The sequence below is a fragment of the Thamnophis elegans genome, chromosome Z (assembly GCF_009769535.1).
Source record: "Thamnophis elegans isolate rThaEle1 chromosome Z, rThaEle1.pri, whole genome shotgun sequence".
NCBI classification, from domain to species: Eukaryota; Metazoa; Chordata; class Lepidosauria; order Squamata; family Colubridae; genus Thamnophis; species Thamnophis elegans.
In genome coordinates this window covers 113,693,233-113,713,207 of record NC_045558.1, presented here as the reverse complement: position 1 = coordinate 113,713,207, position 19,975 = coordinate 113,693,233, and the positions used below count along the sequence as shown (strand labels likewise).

At 36.3% G+C, this 19,975-nt stretch overlaps 1 protein-coding gene across 1 annotated transcript; it reads right to left on the bottom strand.

The window, feature by feature from the left end:
* Positions 1–6,716: 6,716 nt before the first annotated feature.
* On the bottom strand, positions 6,717–19,198 carry LOC116521531 (vomeronasal type-2 receptor 26-like). The gene is made up of 6 exons (XM_032236192.1): positions 18,957–19,198; positions 16,331–16,622; positions 13,832–14,656; positions 13,123–13,350; positions 8,858–8,984; positions 6,717–7,618 (listed from the first exon to the last, which is right to left on the bottom strand). The coding sequence occupies exons 1-6, from the start codon at positions 19,196–19,198 to the stop codon at positions 6,717–6,719; spliced, it is 2,616 nt and encodes an 871-aa protein (XP_032092083.1).
* Between the last annotated feature and the right edge of the window lie 777 nt (positions 19,199–19,975).

Here is a 19,975-nt window from a genome sequence, read left to right as displayed (position 1 = left end):
GTATACTGTGTGCTAAATAAATAAATGTAGCTTTTTCTATCATGTTAAGAAACTATTTAAAACTGTCTGTGTATTAGACATTCTATTACAATTTAATCAAAATTTAGAGAGTATTTCTTCACTTAAAAATTAATTGATGGTAGTGGTGTGACATTTATAACCTTAATAAGCTTAATTTTAAGAACCTGTTGCAATGAAGAAATTGGAAAAAAATAAGATCTAGGAAAGGTAGAATGAATTTCATCAATAAAAGAATACTGACAGCCTGTCTCCTGTCTGCTCCTCCCCAAACAACAAAAACCATTTCTGTTCATAACAATATTATTCCTGGAAGAAAACTGCATGTCTCATTTTCTGAGATAAAATATTTATTTATTATTTGTATATTTCCACCCATCTCACCAAGAGGAGATGCTTACAAACAACTAAAATACCAAAATAAAACAGTAAATATTTAAAATAAATATTAAAATTTACTGATGCTGCAATTCTTATCCGAAGGAGACTGGGGACTCAGGAGGAATGAAACAGCCATGAGGTTGATTTTTTAAAAAAATTAGGATCATAGGTTCTAATTGTGGATTTCCTTTAGAAAATTTAAGAAAATAATGTATAGGCTAAAATAACATTCAGTGTTTAAATCACTCTAGATAATGATTCATAGAAGTAGTAAATTATTTTAACTAGACTGATATAGATAATATAAATAAAATAATATCTTACAGAGATTCACCAAGAAGAGAATGATGGGGATCATCCACAAAGCTTCCTACATCTCTAGTTATGAAGACAAAAGAAGTAATTTCACCAATGATTAGGTCACCTGGTTGGAAATATTTATGATTAATTGGGATAGGATCTTGTATTCTGCATTTTCTTATCTCTGCTTTGCAAGCTATATATGGCAATTGATGCAGGAAAAGATTCAATAGTGTCATAAAAAATAATAACCCCAGTTTGATAAAGTCTCTCATTTCCATGTAATGCTCTCCAATTTGACTATGTTGAACTGAATCTCTCTGTTCTTACAATGACTTCTGTTCTGTTCAGTTCTGAATCTTAGAATACAAATTGTTCTAAAAATAAATTATAATAATTAGCTGCCTCTAAACTCTAGACTATTGTCAGCACTATTTTCATTCTTTAAAGAATAATAATTTGTCAATCAGGAATTTGCTAAGTAGCAAATGTAATAATATTTTTTAATATATATAATTATAACGGAAAGAGGAAATGGCAATCTTCAAATTATTGCTGATGTAGTAAGGTAGAATGAATCAATAAGTTATGTTTTGAAGGAAATGGTTTGGAGATAAGCAGAAGTTATATGGGGTTAAGATGAACAAATTCATGTTGCATTCTACATTTTAAATTTTTAGCAAAAAGAAAGTTTGAGACAATGTAAGGGAATAATTATAACATCTCTTTACATCTTTATAATAAGGTGCTTTTCGCCTTTTCAGTTGTCTTAACAGCTGCAGTAATATCCTAGGACCATGATGATGAACCTATGGCATGTGTGCCAGAAATGGCACAGAAAGCCATATTTCTGGGAACATGAGTCATTGCCAGTTGCTCTTCTGGGTTCCGCCATGCTGGCCAGCTGGTCTTCATGCATGCAGGAGTGGGAAAACTGAAAGAGCAGCTGAACAGACCAGGTGGCCAGCACGCATGCACACTGGGAAGATGATCTTCCAGTTTCTGGTGTGTGCATGCCAGCCAGGATGGGCAGGCCAGGGCTTCCCTCGCTCCCCACTCAAGTGAGCTTCTTGCATGGGCCAGTCCTCCAGCCTGTGGCACCAACTTGTGTCCATGGTCCAAAGCAGTGGTGAGTTTAAAAAATCTTTGGAACCTATTCTGTGGGTGTGGCCTGCTTTGTGGGAGTGGCTTGACAGCCATGTGACCAGGTGGGAGTGACTTGCTGGGCATGTGACTGGGTAGGAATGGCTTGCCTGCCATGTGACTGAGTGGGAGTGGCTTGCTGGCCATGTGACTGGGTGGGAGTGGCTTACCAGTCATGTAACCAGGTGGGAGTGGCTTGCCAGTCATGTGACCAGATGGGAGTGGCCAAGATGATGTCACTGAATTCTTTGCCCCAATGGATGATCTACAAAAAGAAGATATAAAAAAGGAAATTTATTATTTTGTGCACTTACTATTTAAATAAGATTAAAATAAGTACACAAAATAATAAAAGAGCTACTTACGTATAGAAGGTATGGAGCTTACTACTTACTACTTGTATTTCAAAGGGAATAAATATATATTTAATTTTACACATGTTAACAGATGTTGGAATTGTGTTTGCACAACAGTGGAAAAAACAAAGATATGAAAATGAATAAATATTAGAATGTGCAGGAATGAATAAATTGACAATTAAAGTCAAGAAGGCTTCGACTACTTATCATGTATTTGACAGAGATCTTAAAAACGTAGTACTGACACCAAATAGAACTTACATCAGAAATGCAAAAGACAAAGAGTTTGTAGAGCATTGTAGGACAACAGAGTTTTCCTCCAAAATCTTTTTTTAAAAGAACCAGAAGACTGGACCCAATCCATCTCCAATTCCTTTTAAATTTTGTTACATGCAATTTGAATATCTGTCATTTAAAATATTTCCAGCATAAGGCATACCTGGCTCATAAGTAAGCAATTTGTAATGACATCATAATTTATTTAGAAAAGTCACTGAAATTAAGATAATGGTGACATTTCAGAGATCTGATATGGATGTGGTTAAAACGATAGGCTACAAAAGAGGAAGCCAAACAGTGCAGAGAGACGCGAGCAACAAGAGGGACCAGGCAGCTGCTTGGGAGCTGTTGCTGCCAGCGTGTAGCTTCCTGTTCAAAGAACCCCGCAGCTGCGGTGTTATTATAGAGATACCGCTGCCAAACCTTAGGGCAACCCGCGAGACTGGGCCAGACCGAGTCCCAGCTGAGGCGCCTTCTCCGCCTCTTTCCCTCCCCCTCCAAAATCAACAAGAGTGGAGAGTCCCTGCAGCAAACTTGTGAAAGCCGCCTGAGCTCCCTCCCTGCACCTTCTCGCCTTCCCTCAGGTGGAACTTGCTTGCACTCACCCTCTCTCAAGGCTCTCAGCTCCTCCAGGGACCTGTTGCCGTGGTGGCTCGACAAGTTCCGGCTTCCTCCTGCTGCTGTTGCTGCTGCCGCTGCCATCTCACTCCAGCAGAACACGGCATGGGAGCGTTGGGGACATGGCACAGCCAGCGCAAAATACCATCTGTCTCCCTGTGCTCAGAAAAGGAAGCGCAGCTAAGTCCTTTGCTAGCATGCAAGTTCTAGGACGCCTGCTGCCACCAAAACCACTGGAGTTGCTTTTCTGAGCATGGGGAGATAGACGGTAGTTTGCGTGGTGTGGCTGGCACCTAGGAGGTCCTAGGAGACCTGCCATGCCACATAAGCTCCTGCCCCTGCCCCTGCCCCGCACTCTTGCTTTCTTGTGGCCAGGCATCTTAGACAAGTCTAGGGACCTTGCAAAGGCCTTTTGAGGTCCCCAAACTTGTCAAAGATGCCGGCCAGGCCTCATAAGCTCCTGCCCCTACCCCCACACCCATGCTTTCTGGCAGCCCTGAGGCCCTGTGCTATAAGTGAGCCCGGGATCCTTGCAAGGCCACAAAAGATCACTAGACTTGCTTATAGTTCAGGGCTGCAGCAGGCCACTCCAGATGGCCTGCCGCTGCCCCCCCTTCCCCACACTTAGTTTCAGCTTACTTTCCTCCTCGGAGTTGGCAGGCAACAATAGAGAGCCAAGCAGGAAAAAAAGGTAAGTGGGTTTAGATAGCGTTCTTTGAGGCGGGTGGGGCGATTGGTGAGCCAGCCAATCAGTGAGCAGTGAGTGGGGCTAGGATAGTGGGGATGGGCAGGAGGAGTGAGCAATGGAGTGGCTTCTGGATGGGTGGGAGCAAGCAAACGAGCCACAGGGCCGGGGCAGGAATTCCGGAACTTACTTCCGGTTCCACCAGTGGAACCTCTTCTAACCGGTTCGGTAGATTTGACGAACCGGTTCTAGTGAACCGGTGCAATCCAGTAGGAACCCACCACTAGTCCAAAGCCCCTGGTCAGCTTGGGCACATGGGGCAGCATTGCTCCTGCTGCTGTGAGGGGTGAGGGGGCATAGGCAGTTCTCATGCTGCAACTTCCTGGCTGGAGCAGCCAGGAAGAAAAGGAAGAAGAGCCGCTATTGAGGAGGTGAACTGCCCCAGGACTGCCAGAGGAGAGCACAGCTCCTCACACAAGGAGATGTCACTGAGGAGTAAGAGGTGCACTGGCTGGGAAGTGGCCAGGAAGGAGAGGTTGCAATAGCTTGTTCTCATTGGTGGGACTGGGGGGGGCACTTCATCCTGGCCAGAGTTGTGGCAAAACTCTGGCTCCCCAACCTGAGCCCCAGGAACATTAATGTCCCTTACCTTTGAGGCCAAGAAGGAGCTCTGGCTTTCCACCAATATATCATCAACCGTTTTACAAACAGGATCTTAAAGAGAAACTATAAACTCAGATTCCCATAGTCTTTGAGTTCCAAAGTCCATAGTCTTCTTTTAAACTGGGAACGTACTTTTGTTTCTTTTATCTTGCCTCCATGAGATTATGATCTAATTAAAAACAATTCTGAATAGGATCTAGAGATAATGCCTAAATAACCCTCAACATTTATTTTTAGGTTTCTGAGCAGAATGGTTTCTAAATGTCTGAGGGCAACTCACACTTAAATTTCCACCACTTAAACACATTGAAACAAGGCAAACATATGTGATTAACATTAACTATAAATAATATTATCAGAACAATTAAACATTATTTAAAAGGGTGAAAATAAGGGCTCTTTGAAAATCCAGAAGATCACTTTTTAAAGTCCTACTTTTTTATTTCCTTTATCCCTGTACTGAACAATTCTGATGAAATAATTTGAAAAGGAACAAATGTGGATAAACTATCCTTTCACCACAACAGGTAGCATTATTTTATTTCATTGCAGTGTGGAAAAATGTTCATTTTCTCTTGTTTAGGATGGTAAAATATTGCCAAATATTTAAATCTAAATATATTTTTCTAGAATATTGATTGATTAATTCATTTTTACTCCTAGCAACCATATAGATTTTCTCCATGTTGATCTATCCCTAACCTATTCTTTCAAGTCTCAAAATGGTACAATCATTACCGTTGTTATGAATATAATCTAACAGTTGGGTTGGCAATATATAAATCATGTAAACCATGTAAGAATGCTATACCTGTTTCTTTAAATCATACTATACAATGTGATTGGTTGCTTTTTCCTCAATTGGCCATAAGAGGGAGCCAGAATGACTGTTAGCTCTCTGTTTGTTAGATGCTGGGCTGATCTGATATGAGTGTTTTGGAAGCTGGCTGTTAGAAAGTGCCGTGAGCTACTCAAACTTTGAGTACCAGACTGTTTGTATGATTATGGACTATGTTATTTGGATTATCCATTAACTGAAAGACATTGATGACTGACTTATCCGTGTATGATTTGGACTGTTTGATGGACTCTGGTACCTCTATTTCCATGAAAGTAAAAGACTATTTAAACTGCAGTGTCTCTGTATGCTGGTTTGTGTTCTCCAGCACAAGTCCCACAACGCTTCTCTGAACGCACTCGCTCTCCCAATGGAGAGCTTACCTAATACCATTCACCTTGCTGCTGGCTGTTCTCTTTTTTTCTCTTCAATCTTTCTATTCCAACAATGTGGCTCTTTGCATAATGTATTTGAAGTAGTATAATTTGTGCCTCAAGTGAGTTCGTTCCAAAGACTACTACCTTCTCAGTAGTCGCCCCGACCCTTTGGAACGAACTCCCCGTGGAGATTCGTACCCTCACCACCGTCCAGGCCTTCCGCACAGCCTTGAAGAACTGGCTAGCCCGTCAGGCCTGGGGATGAAGATAGTTGCCCCTCCCGAATGATGAATGCATGTTGGTTACTGTTTTATTATATGTGTCTTTGTTATTGTCTGCATTTCCCCTTCCCTGATTTTATGTGAGCCGCCCTGAGTCCCCTCAGGGAAAAGGGCGGCCTACAAATGTCAATAAAATCTAAATCTAAATCTAAATCTAGGTGGATCATCATTAAATGGATCATTAAATTGTATTCTTGGGTATCCTTAATATTCTCAGGAATCTCCTCCAACATCAAAGTTCCCAGACATCAATACATTTCTATTCTGTTTCTTTAAATCCCAACTTTTACTTCCAGATAATACCATAGCTTATATAATTCTGATATTTGTAGATATAGATATATTACAGTACTTGAATATCTTTTCCAAGTCTTTATGGCTGCTGTACCAAGTACTAGTCTGTAGAATATTTCTTGATTGTTTGCTTCTTTACTATTAAAAGCTGATCTAAAAGAAGGAAGTTACCCATCGTTTTTCATATTTTCACTGTCAATTCTAAGACCAATAGTTCCATTAGCATCATGCTTAATTTTAGTCCCATTATTTTACTGTGTCATCTGATTTTTAATACTTGCAGATCCTTCACATTTTTCCCTGTCAGGTAGTGTCATCTGTATAACATGCAATTAAGGAGCTCAAACAGAAGTGCCAAGTCAATTTAATAAATAATTAAATACTTACCAAGTTTGAATTGACCAACTAGAAACTAGATTAGAATTAATCCATATATCCCTAATACAAATCAAAGTTGTAAAAAATACAAATACATATAAATTATGTTATTCTTCTTATTAACTGATCTTTGTTATTTAATTGGGGTTTTAATAAAATTATGAAGCATTTAGGGAAAAAAATACAACCCAACAACCCAACAGTAGAAGCTAAGATTGAGAAAATCTCCACAGCTACTGTGTATTTCCCCTTGGAACTTAAATAAGCTGGAATAAAGGATAACCATACACTACAAAATACCAACATGCTGAACGTGATGAATTTGGCTTCATTGAAAGCACCTGGTAAGTTTCTGGCAAAGAAAGCTATAGTGAAACTTACAACAGCTAGGAAACCCATATAGCCTAGGACACAATAAAACATTATCAAAGAGCCTTCATTGCATTCCAGTATTATATATTCAACTTCTGAATGCATGTCAACATCTGAGAAGGGAGGGGAGGTTACAAGCCATACAGCACAAATACATGTTTGAATCAAGGAGCAGGAAAGTACAATGGAACTCCCTAGACTTTTCTTCATCCATTTTCTCATGGTGCTTCCTGGCTTGGTGGCCATGAAAGCCAGAACCACTATGATGGTTTTTGCTAACATGCAAGAAACTGCTACTGAGAAGATGATTCCAAAACTCATTTGTCGTAGGGGACATGTTATTTTTGTGGGTTGGCCAATAAACAACAAACAACAAAGGAAGCAAAGAAGGAGAGAGATGAGGAGAATATAAGTGAGATCTCGGTTGTTGGCTTTGACAATAGGAGTATTGTGATGCTTCATAAAGATTCCAAGCACCAGAGCTGTGAGGACAGCAAAAGCAGTAATAGATAAAACTAAACTCATTCCCAAAGGGTCTCCATAAGATAGATAAGTACTGACTTTAGGAAGACATAAGTACTGATCTTTGTTTGCATATTGGTCTTCTTTGCATTTAAAGCAGTCATCCATATCTAAAAAAGACAAAATATGTTTGTTTGTTCGTTTCTCTCCCTCTCTGTGTGTGTCTCTGTCTCTCTCTGTCTCTGCCCCCCCTTCTCTCTCTCTCTCTCTCTCTCTCTCTCTCTCTCTCTCTCTCTCTCTCTCTCTCTGTGTGTGTGTGTGTGTAATTTCTACACTTATCCTGTCAGGGCAAATTACTCTCAGCAGTGTACAATAATCTAAACAAACTAATCATATTGTATAAATTAGAGGATATAATATTTTCCAACTACTTAATAAATCACATGTCTTCAAATTTCCTTCCCCCTTGCTCCCCTCTGTTGGGTAAAGATCAAGTAATATCCCCCAGTGTTAATTTCTTGCTTTGGAAGTTTGATGTCCATTAAGATTAATATTTTTTAGATTTTGAAAAAGCTATGTAAAGCCCTGCTGTACAGATGATGGAAGCAGGTTTGCTTGGATTTATTTAATTTGCTATATAATGCAGCCTAGAATTCTTCCATTTTCTGCTTTTTAACTTTTTAAATATATCATCAGAAGAGACAGAGGCTTTTTTCACGTTTTCCTGTGAGGATGGTTTTCCAAAGAAAACCCATCCTTCCTTCCTCCCTCCCTTCCTTCCTTCCCTAAATCAAATTCCAAATTTAGAATGAGTGTTCTCTAAATCTTGATGCTGCTATTATTATTCATCCAGATTTTTTAAGTTCATGCCTGGTATATTTATACATGCATAAAAGTTTTTGCCTTGCTAATTCATTAAGAATAGCCCATTGTTGGAAGTACAGAATGTTGTTTTGCATGAATCTATGTGATGAGTTATCCTTGCATTTTAAATTTTGTCTGCCTGACAATAATTATTATTTCTTGACTGCATTTGAACCTTTGCTATCTTCTTTTTCTAATTAGAAACCTGAAAGTGACCTGAAATAAATTTGGTATTTGATCTCTGGATATAGCAAATTACTGCCAATGCCTTATGCTTCTCTCACAGTAACTTTTGTTAAATAGTTCTTTTTGTGTGTAACAATGCTCTTTCTGTATTTGGAAGGATAGGTTAGAAATTACTATTCATAACATTTTCTAACATACAATGTGGATACAGGGCATTACTATTGAATAAGTTATGTATGGCAATGTTTGCAGTAGAGTAAAAAATACCTAAATTAACCCATATAACATTCTGTGAAGCAGAAACTAGGATACTATAAACATTATTTTATCTGCATTCAGCATAACAATATGTGCCATACCTTTCCTGTTGGAAATTTTCCCTTCAGGACATCGATTGCAATGATAGCAGCAAAATGGCTTTCCTTCAATACTTTTTCGTCTATAGCCCATTTGACAATTGTGATTGCAAACTGAGAGAGGCAATGTCTATAGAAATGAAATACCACTATATTGACTATATTCCAATGATAGAGGTGAATAGAAGTGTTTTTGCAGATCATCTACTAATAATTATATAAAACAATTTATATAGAATAGTGAAATAACTTGGTAGATTTATGTCTGCATTTTCCTCCAGGGTTTTAAGATATTGATTATCTCAATTTTTCTTACAGTAAATGTCTGGGATGTATTGGACTAAGAGATCATGACTGGCCCAAATTACCTATTAAACTTCAAGGGTGGACTTCAATGTGAATTTTCCAGATATAGTCTAATGTGTCAACCAGTACAGTACATAAAAATAGGAAGTGAAGATCTAAACCAGCCAATTGAGTCTTCTAATGTGATCTCATCTCTTAAACAATTGGTCCTGAGTGTGGCTTTTAGGAAGATTCCTTTTATTCTACCACTTCTTACTCAGGGACGTGCAGTCAGGGGAGGCAGGGGAGGCGGGGCCTCACCAGTGTCATGAGGAAAAGAAAAGAATTTTTAAAATAATTAAAAATAGCAATAGCAGTTAGACTTATATACCACTTCATAGGGCTTTCAGCCCTCTCTAAGCGGTTTACAGAGTCAGCATATTGCCCCCAACAACAATCCAGGTCCTCATTTTACCCACCTCAGAAGGATGGAAGGCTGAGTCAACCCTGAGCCGGTGAGATTTGAACAGCCAAACTGCAGCTAGCAGTCAGCTGAAGTGGCCTGCAGTACTGCACTCTAACCACTGCGCCACCTCGGCTCATTAAGGCTAAGGCTAAGGTAGTTGCTGTCAGACTCCAGAGTCACAGTGACTCTGAGTCTGCTTAGTGCTAACTGTAGGGGGAGGCGAGAGAACTATGGGCCTCCTTTGCATAAGGAATTTTTTGCCTTTTAACCCTTACTCAGAGTTAAGCAAGGGTTAAAAGGCAAAAAATTCCTTATGCAAAGGAGGCACGTGATTCTCCCGCCTCCTGATCTGGGAGCAGCAAATCATGCCTTCCCTAAGTAAGTTGCTATTTTATTTAATTTTTTACATTTTCATCATGGCGGGCGGACAAGAGGAGAGTTGAAATCCACAGCTGGAAAAGGTATGTGGATCAGACGGAGGGAGAGGGGGATTCAAAATTATTGCAATTTAATTTGTAATTTTTTATTGTGAGGAATTTGTGTGTCTGTGTGTGCGTCTGTGTTTCTTTCTTCAAAGTGGTGAGGTTGGAGGAGGGGGGCGAGGCGGTGGAGCGCGGCAGTGGCAAGGACGTTTTCACTGCTGTGTCCAACAGGGGGACTGGGTCCCGCTCTATGGCGGACAGCGCCGGGACATTAAAGCCCTGCCGCCACTTTAAAGCCCTGCCACCGCCCAGGCTTCGGCGGGGCTTTCACGCTTGCCTCATCGGCCATGAAGCTTATTGCACGTCACTGCTCTTACTATATTTGACAGCACAATATCAGAGTAGAGCCCTTCAGGTTTTTTGTTCTGTAATCTCCCAGGATTTGAAAGGGACACCTAACATTAGAACAATTAATAAAATGGCACAAAAAAGAATGTTCTTCCTGCATCAATTCAGGAAGATCAGACTGCCCCAGAAGCTGTTGATACAATTTTTCAGAGGGATTATTCAGACAGTCATATGAACGTCTATAACTGTCTGGTTTGGTACAACAACAAAACAGGACAAGTTAGACTCCAATAGATAGTTAGGACTGCAGAAAAAATTAACACCAACTGAGTCCTGGTGGTGCAGTAGTTAGAATGCTTTATTGCAGGCTAATTTACTGCTCACGGCCAGGGGTTTGATTCTGATCTGCTCAAGGTTGACTTAGCCTTCTATATTTCCAAGCTTGGAAAAATGAGGGCCCAGATTGTTGAGGGCAATATGTTGACTCTGAAAATCATTTAGATAGGTATGTACAGCACTATAAGTTTAACTGCTATTGCTAATTTGCAACCCGCCTACTTTCCATAGAAGACCATTATATTGCACTGGTCAAAAGGAGGGCTGAAAAAATATCTACAGACCCTGACATCTTGGACATAAACTGTTTCAACTCCTTCTCTTGGGAAGAGCTGTAGGGCAATGTATGTCAGAACAAAGACATCTAATTCTCAAAGTACTGTGTGTGTACAGTATATTTACCCACATAATATGGCTATAGTATTATTGTTATACTTCTTATTATCTACTTTATTACGCATTTTTATTGGGATGGTGATGGTGGTGGTGTTGATGGTGATGGTTGTGCTTTGCATGTGCAGTGAGAACTTCTGCACCAGAGACAAATAATTTATTTGTCTAATCACATTTGGCCAAATAAAGTGTTTTATTCTAATCTCTAAAAACCATCTTTCAGATTCCCTTTTTCCCATGGGTAGATGGAATTCCTATTCCATCCTTATTTCTAGATCATTAACTATTATAGGATGAATTCTGGAAGAGGAGATTGCTTCAGGAAAGATTTCTATTCCTAATTTCATACAGAAGTATTTAGAATAGGATTATGAAATATATTTAGTCATAAGGATGGTTGAGAAAACCAAAGTGAGGGAGAGGAAAAAATGAAAAATAGTGATGTTATATCATTATTTCCTAATCATTATAATCCAGTAGCGGGTTTCAATTTTTTTTAGAACCTATTCTGTGGGTGTGGCCTATTTTGTGGGCATGGCTTGGCAGTCATGTGTCCGGGTGGGTATGGACAACTTGACATCACTCATGCACATTCAGTCACATGACCACACCCCCAAGCCATGTGGCAAAAATTTTTGGGACTCCTATGAAGGGGGGGGAGAAGGGTAAACCTTCCAAAAATAGACAACTGGAGGATTAAGGGCCGAAATTAGGGAGATAGGAGAAGGCAGGACAGAGAGGAATCCAGTAGAAAGCTATCACATGTTGTGGAAAGAACTTTGGGAGATCTGAAAAGGCAGAACAGAGGGGAATTCAGTAGAAAGCTATCACACGCTGGGGAAAGAACTTTGGGAGATCAGAGGAGGCAAGACAGAGGGGAATCCAGGACAAAGCTATTACACTGGAGAAAGAACTTTGGGAGATCGGAGGAGGCAGGACAGAGAGGAATCCAGGAGAAAACTTGTGCCACTGGACCTCTCCATGCTTCTCCATTCACCACCTCCACTAACAGGTATGGGACTTGACACTGAATTGAACTAGGATAGTGCAGACAGGTGGGGGGAGTGAGCAATGGAGCTGCTTCCTGATGAGCAGGGGTGAATGAGTGAGCTACAGGGCCGGGGCAGTCATTCCAGAAGTTACTTCCGAGTCCACCAGTTGAACCTCCTCTCACCAGATCAGTAAATTTCACCATCTGGTTTTCCCAAGCCGGTGCGAACCACAGAAACCCACCACTGTTATAATCCCAGATGTTACAGCAATTCTGTTTCTTCATCCTAAATGTATAATGTATTGTTTTCCTTTGTTTGTTCTTTTTATTCCAGAACTAACCCTCTGTATTCTGTGATGACATATAACATCAACCCGAATAACAGTAGCACTTGTTCAGATCTAACACAAGTCAGGCATAATATAGTAGAAAAGAAAGACAAATGCTTTTGGATATTAGGTAAAAAGAGTGAAAATATAATGGACTGTCCATGACCACGCATATGTTTCCAAATTACAATTTAAATATCATTCTCATTAACTTATGCTGGCTGTTTCTACTAAGTGGATATAGTTCTGCAATATCAGGAGAGTTACAGATTTCCTATCTTTGGTTTGGAGAATTATAAGTTGAATTGTTGATGGTTTGAACAGGAGTCAATCCAATTCAGGAAAAAATTATATAATTTATTTTGGAGATAACCTACTGTTAGATTATTACCAGAACACTAAAAATCTGCTTTTGTCCTTGAGATATACTGTACTTTTTAAATTCAATTATTACCATGTACTCAAGGACAAAAGACTGTCCAAAGTTTAAATGCAATTTTTTTAAAAAAGAGGTGATGACATTCTTTTAAAAGCATTTTAAAATTTGATAGTTGTGAAATTTTAAGTGGCCATATAATATTAGAATATTACTTTTAGATTATGTATTTTTAAGTTTATATTCTAATATTATAACAGGATACAAAGCAGTAATTCCCGCACCTCATTTCAATGTTAAATTGGATATTATCATTACTTACCTGGTTGAAAATGTCATGCCAAGTGATTGCAGAATTATTAATGCTGAACTCTTGTTCTGATGTGGAGATAGGATTCATTTTTCCAACCTTCACTTTAAGAAAAGTTTGATTTGAAAATGTGACCCAATTCATAATGTCGAATCCAACTATTAATTCTCCATTATGATCAAATGAAATTTTGTTTCCACCGCTGTTGTTGAATGAAAAACCCCTGAGCAATTGATGAAACTTAAAGAAAAGGAAGATCAGCTGTATTATTTATTGAATCATAGAATAAAATACGCTTTTTGATTATCAAACTCAATCTCCAGTGTGGTGCATGCATAGGTCCACACAGATAAATACTCCGTTTTAGTCATTGAGATGAATGTGATATTATGTGTAAATTTACAACTAAAAATTATTTCATAAAATGTATCCTTTTCAGAATGCTAAAATATGGGGATGACATTATTTGAATATGCATATATTTATATACATAAAAATAAAAGCTGGCAATCTATTAAATGGTACATATTTCAGTAGAAAAATAAATGGCATTAAAAATGGTATATCAATTCATGATTTTTTCCAATAGGTCTACAAGTCCCAGGTAAATGTTTGCAGGCCTGCAATCTAACATAGAGACCACATGTGGCTTCTGCATTGCTAGAATTCTACTATTGCATTTATAGGTATATCACATTTAATTTCATTTATTAGCAGTCACCTGCCATGGCTGATTTTGAAGGTTCCATCTTTGTACAACTGCCATGGATCCATATCTGGATTTGGATTTCTGTAGCACGTGAAGTGCATGAGCCATAGCATAGACAGCATTGTAGATGCCGTAACTAGGTCCCATCATGAACATTTCAGAAACTGCATCAGGAAGATCCTCAAGCTTCTCTTCTCCCATGCAGATGCCCCCCGTTGCATGGGAATTTGAAAATTTACAGGAAAATGCTTGTTCCCAAAATGCTAGGAGAAAATTGTCTCCTTTTGAGTTGGAAGGTTTTCTGCTTTGAAAAAAATATTGGAAATCTGGAAGATTGCATGATTTAACAGTGAAAGATAGTGCTCCATTTATGACATCAATGTCCCATTCTCTTTGATAAGATAAAGAGAAGAGATCAGTCTGGGCTGACATAATCCATACCTTACCTTTTACCTCAAATAGTCGAAACATCCATCTCCAATATATCATTGTTCGAGTTTCTCCATAGAGAACCAACACATTGGCTTCACTCCTCTTAATTTTATCAATAATTTCAATCATTTCACTAATTGAACTAATATAATCATCAAGGAAAGGAATGTTGATTCTCTTTATGAAGGCAAAACAGATACCATTCATGGGAAATCCTGCAAGAATTCTCTGTACAAACCTATCTCCATTGTCATCATTTATTGCCAAGATTCCAACCCATATCCATTTGAAATGCAGAAGTAACTGAAGAATACCCTTATACTGCAAAATTTCATTTGGAATCATCCGAAAGAAAGGGAGTGATTCTTTTTGATTATTCATCACTGCAGTGGACCCATATGTGAACTATAAAATTTTACATGAAGATGAGCAGGGATAAAATAAAGAGAAAGAGAGAGAGAAAGATGGAGGGACAGAGATGGGTTAGAATATATATTTGCTAATTTTAGGATTTTAGTAACAGATTTAATTTAAATTGCAAGCTAGCTCTCTTCAGGCAATCTCCCAATGGGTGTTAATACTGGTATAGGGTAGTATTCTTCTGTAATTTCTTGGGTGTGTGGGGGTGTATTATATGTATGTATATGTATGCATGCATGCATGTATGTATATGTATGTATGTATAAAACATTGTATATATAATGTTTTATCAATAGAAATAAAATACAAAACAGAAATACAAAAAAGAAAAAAACATATATTCAACAGTAACAATAATTGATTTCTTTGAATTTGTATTCAACCAGAAAATCTGAAGAGGAGTAATGTTTGCACATTATGAACAATGGAAATAATAAATATTACATAGAACAAGAATGCTGAGGAATTCTGGGGGTTTAAGCCCACACACTTGTTAAAGTTGAAAAACATTGATTTAATGTTTCTTCAAGTGAAAGCAAATTAGTTGGGATGAAGAAACCTCTTGCTGCCTATATTTGGATTATGAAAAAGTTTCCCTATGTATTAAGATATTTAAATAGTTTATTATCCATCATGAATAACATAAATGTATTTGAAGAGTAAGGTATTTATTCACATAGGAATTTGAGTTTGTTTTATTTTTGATTAACTGCTGAGATAATTTAATACTCTGATATCTGAGGAAATATATACTGGAAAATAGGTGGATTCAGATTAGTAGCCTACTTATTCATAATGTAGCTTTCATGATCATTATATTATGCAAACTGTATTTTACTAAAAATTCATAAATCTAAAGCCAACCTGTAGTATTTGTGACAAAACTTGTATAGTTTGATTTCCAAGGAAGTAGCTATTATCCTTCTGAAAAATATACTTTCATATATAGTCCTAATCAAAGAACTCAAATGAAGGAGGGAAAAAGTTGGTCATTTGGAAAGTTTAAACAATCAGAAGGAGAATATTTACAATCAGTGTAAATATTACACTGTCGTCACTGTCAGAGATGACGCTGTAATATTTACATTGAAAATAAGATATATTAAACATATATTTTATTTTATTTATATTTTTCCAAACAATATTTCTCCAGTTCAAAAAAAAAAAAAAGCCTGGTCACATTTAAAAAGTAAAGTGGTTTTTAAAAATATATTTGTATATGTGGCATATACATGTTATAGACATTGAAAAACTGAAAATTTGATCTGAAAATAAATCTCCTTTTTAAGCTCACTGAAGAAAAGTGGCACTGCTAGAAGAGTTGAATAAAAGACCATAACATTATATAATTTCTCTTGGAGAAACCCTGTTAAACAATTGAAGCAAAAGCATCTTACATTTGAATTATGGCAGGTAAATAAAATATTATAAACAAGAACTCAATTTATCAGAACCTCATCGGACTGCCTGACTCCTAGAAAGGTATTCATACAGCTAAGAATGTGTCTCCTCTACGGTCTGGAGAAGGAACTGATTCAATTATTTTTATATTATTTTAAAAAGTAATTAAATTCCCTATTTATCTCAAGTACACACTTTTTAAATTCAAATGATAGAAGCTGGAAAAATTAAAGAAATCATAACAAGCATTCAACCAACCTGTGGAACCTTGTAGATACTCAGAATATTTGCTATAGGAAGTGATACATCAATATCAAGCCCTTCAATGATAACTATCAGATTATTCTGGTTGTCACACCTGTAGTTGGGAATAAATCGTTTCTGTGTGGAGAGAAGTTCCATTGCACTGTGATAGGTCCATTTTGCTTCATAATAGCTATCATAAATGTTGAAACCTAATGTAAAATTAGGCAAGATCTGTGGGTGTTCATTTATCTCCTTTACAGCAAATATTAAAGCCAGAGTATGTTGATAATTTTTAGTCAGTACACTGCAAATAACAGAGATATATCAAATCACATGGAAATTCTACATAATGGATTGGATTGGGTTGGGTTTGCTCTGGTCAGGAGTTATGGTTTTCAGAGTGCACCCTTCAATAAAATGCAGACTTAGCATAAGTGTTGTATCTGTGAATGGATGAACAAAGGATATAGAGAAAGGACATTGGCAAAAACCAAAGCCCCACAAGAATAAGCTATTCTTAAAATACTAGAAAAAAAGGCAAAGACAGTGATTATCAGAGAAGAGAATAAATGGTAAGGAGTAATTCAACTTAGAAACAAATTCTCTTTGTTCAAACTGCTGTCTTCTACAGTTCCCAGAAAATAAAGCAAAATAGTAATAACTGTTATGATGAAGGGTGAATCTTTTCTTACACTAAATCAATTATTGGGGTTTTTTCCTAATAAGATATGCAGGCAAGATGTGATATAGCAATGTTTATAACCAACATGATAAATTACTTACTTACTTGGAAACGTTTACCTTCTCCTATTGAGAGCACCCTAAGGATGATTGCTCTAAAAACATTTTAAAATAAATAGATTAATTTACAAATAGAAAATTCGGGAGGGGGGGGAGAAAGATGAATGCTGGCTTTCCACTGCAAGATACAACTATTTTAATCTAAACAAATTTATCCCCGAGTAGTTAATAGAATGGCAAAAAGAAAGCTAAAAAAAAGAAAGAAAAAGAAAGTCGGCATTTAGAAATTCTAATATATTAAAAATGATTTTAACATTTTTGTATTATATAGCAGAATCCTTAAAACTTAACTTTTTATACAATTATTAGTATGAATCAAATGAATAAACATAATTTTAATAAGGCTAAAACAGTAATGGCAACCTCAAAAATATACATATTCAGAATTTAGTGTTGTACAAATATTAACAAAGTTAATTAACAATAGAAGTATACATACCATAAATAATGTACAAGAAAAATGCCTCCAAATATATATTTTTTTATTTGTGCTGATAAATATATAATTTATTTGTGCTGATAAATATTATATATATATATATATATATATATATATATATATATATATATATATATATATATATATATATATATATATATATATATATATTATTGTCAAAAAATGCAAGAGAAATTTTAACACTTTTGACAGACAGGTAATAAAGAGAATTTTTGAGCAAGTAGCATAGAACAGTAAACCACTATTTCAAATTAAATATGAATTCATTGCATTGCATTGTATAAGAATGATATTGGTTATCTGACGTGTGAAGTATGGACAGTTCTTGATTAATTCTAAATATTGAAAATAACTTCAAGGATAATATATGCCTCTTTGACAAGAAGTCATTGATAGAGTTAATTTGACACAGCTAAGAATTCAAACTAAACTTTGCCTGCTGACTCAAAAACAAAGGCAATGATAACTAGACTTTATATGACATTCTTAGCAGTATTCAAAGAATATCACATAACATTTTCTATTGCATTAACTACATTTTATAATCCGAAAAGAGCAGCTTTTCATTGGTAAAAAATTTAATAAGTAAAGCAATTTAATCAAATATTGTACATATAAGTGTGAATACTAAAATCATCTCTAGACAATAAGAATGTCCATTTCTGCCCAACTTTTAATTGGTTGTAAATCAATACACTTAATACCAATCAAGAGTTCAATTCTAAAAATCCTCCTTGCAACTAACAAGTAAAAATAAAATAAATGGACAGTGGTAGTTTAAAAGTAAAAAAAAATCAAATCCATATTTCACAACAAACAATTATAATTACAGAGAATTACTGGAAACCTTGAAGAAGGACCCTGCCAAAAAGTATGGATCCAATTTACAACACACATAAATAATTATAAAACTTTTGCTTTTTATACAATGAATTTAGTCTTATATAAGTTAGCTGTAAAGGAAGAAGACAATGTCCTTCTATACAACAGAGACAAGTGTGCAACACGAACAAAATAAGAAAGTTAACAAAATGTTTACACATAGAAGAGATAATGACTTCATAAAGTCATATCAATATATTATACCGGAGTAATTATTATTGTGTTAAATTTTCAATTCCAGGACATGAAAAGATTCTAGTATTCCTCGTTTAAATTTTTAAAGTTGATTACTGATAGTAATCTGATATTATGTTTTTACACTAAATTTGAACCATAGTTCAGGATTGTTATAATAACCTTTTAATTTTATGCCAAGCACCTATGGAATGAAGAGGAAAGGATGCCGAATGTTTCACTATAAGTAAATATAAGATTTATAATAATTCTATTAGGTCTAGATTAGACTGTGACCTTAAATAGGATATATTTACTTACATTAGCTCATCAATCATTGCATGATGGGGATGGTCACTGAAGTCTATTGGATTATATGGCCTAAGGATTTGAGGAATAATGCCACCAATGATGAAATTACCTGACTGATAATATTTGTGTAGAATAGGAATTGGTTCAACTACAGTGCAGCTCTCTGCATGTGCTTTGCATATTGTATGAGGCAGAAGCACTAAAATCATCATCTTTTTTGCAAATATTCCAACATTTGCATGGATAGGCATTACTGATAATTCCTGAATATAGTTAATTGCCTGAAAGAGCAAATTACTTCTAAGAGAAAGTATTTTGTTAAGGTAGAGCTCTACTTGACAGGTATATAATAATATTTATAACTCAGAATAATGCAAGGGTTATATATAGAAATTTTTTCAGTAGTCTAAATGTTAGAGCTCTACAGGGATTTGGCAAGAACTGAATTAATCATAATCATTCCCTGTGATAAATACAGGAGGAAATAACTGCTAATCAGTTAATGAGGTTTCTACAAAACTTCTACTCAGCAACAGGTTTATTACATTTGGCTCCAAAGTTTTTGAACATTGGAATTTGAATAGATGTTTGTTACGTTGAAGTAAGGCAGATTCAACAGTGAAATGAGAATCTGCATTTGGAAAGATATAGTTATATAATACACGAACATCCAATATTTCAATTGATAATTAATTTAAACAGTCAAATTGTCATATTAAGAGTGTTGGTTAAGTTCAGCTCTTCCTGCTAGCCATAATTTGCAAAACATCCCACACTTTTATACTATATAGTCAATTATAGCTTCATAGTTATAGGCTACTTTCACATAGTGATTTATATTGGTAGCATCACAATGAAATTAATATATGCAATTACTTCTGGCCAGAAACAACAGCCTTTGGACATTGCAAAAAGATGTATCTTAATGAAGCATAATGTTTAATGCATTTCCAACAACAGAATGATGTACTTTTTTTCCTACTTAGTAATGGAAGCTTTTGAAAATTCCAGAACATTTCTTCTCTGGA

Excerpts from the sequence above, each read along its gene's own strand:
- LOC116521531 (XM_032236192.1), bottom strand. The coding sequence starts at position 19,198 with ATGCCTATCCATGCAAATGTTGGAATATTTGCAAAAAAGATGATGATT. Across the intron at positions 14,657-16,330 it reads GTATCTACAAGGTTCCACAG|TTCACATATGGGTCCACTGC; the intron begins GTTGGTTGAATG and ends AAAATTTTATAG. Across the intron at positions 8,985-13,122 it reads GGCATGACATTTTCAACCAG|ACATTGCCTCTCTCAGTTTG; the intron begins GTAAGTAATGAT and ends TCATTTCTATAG.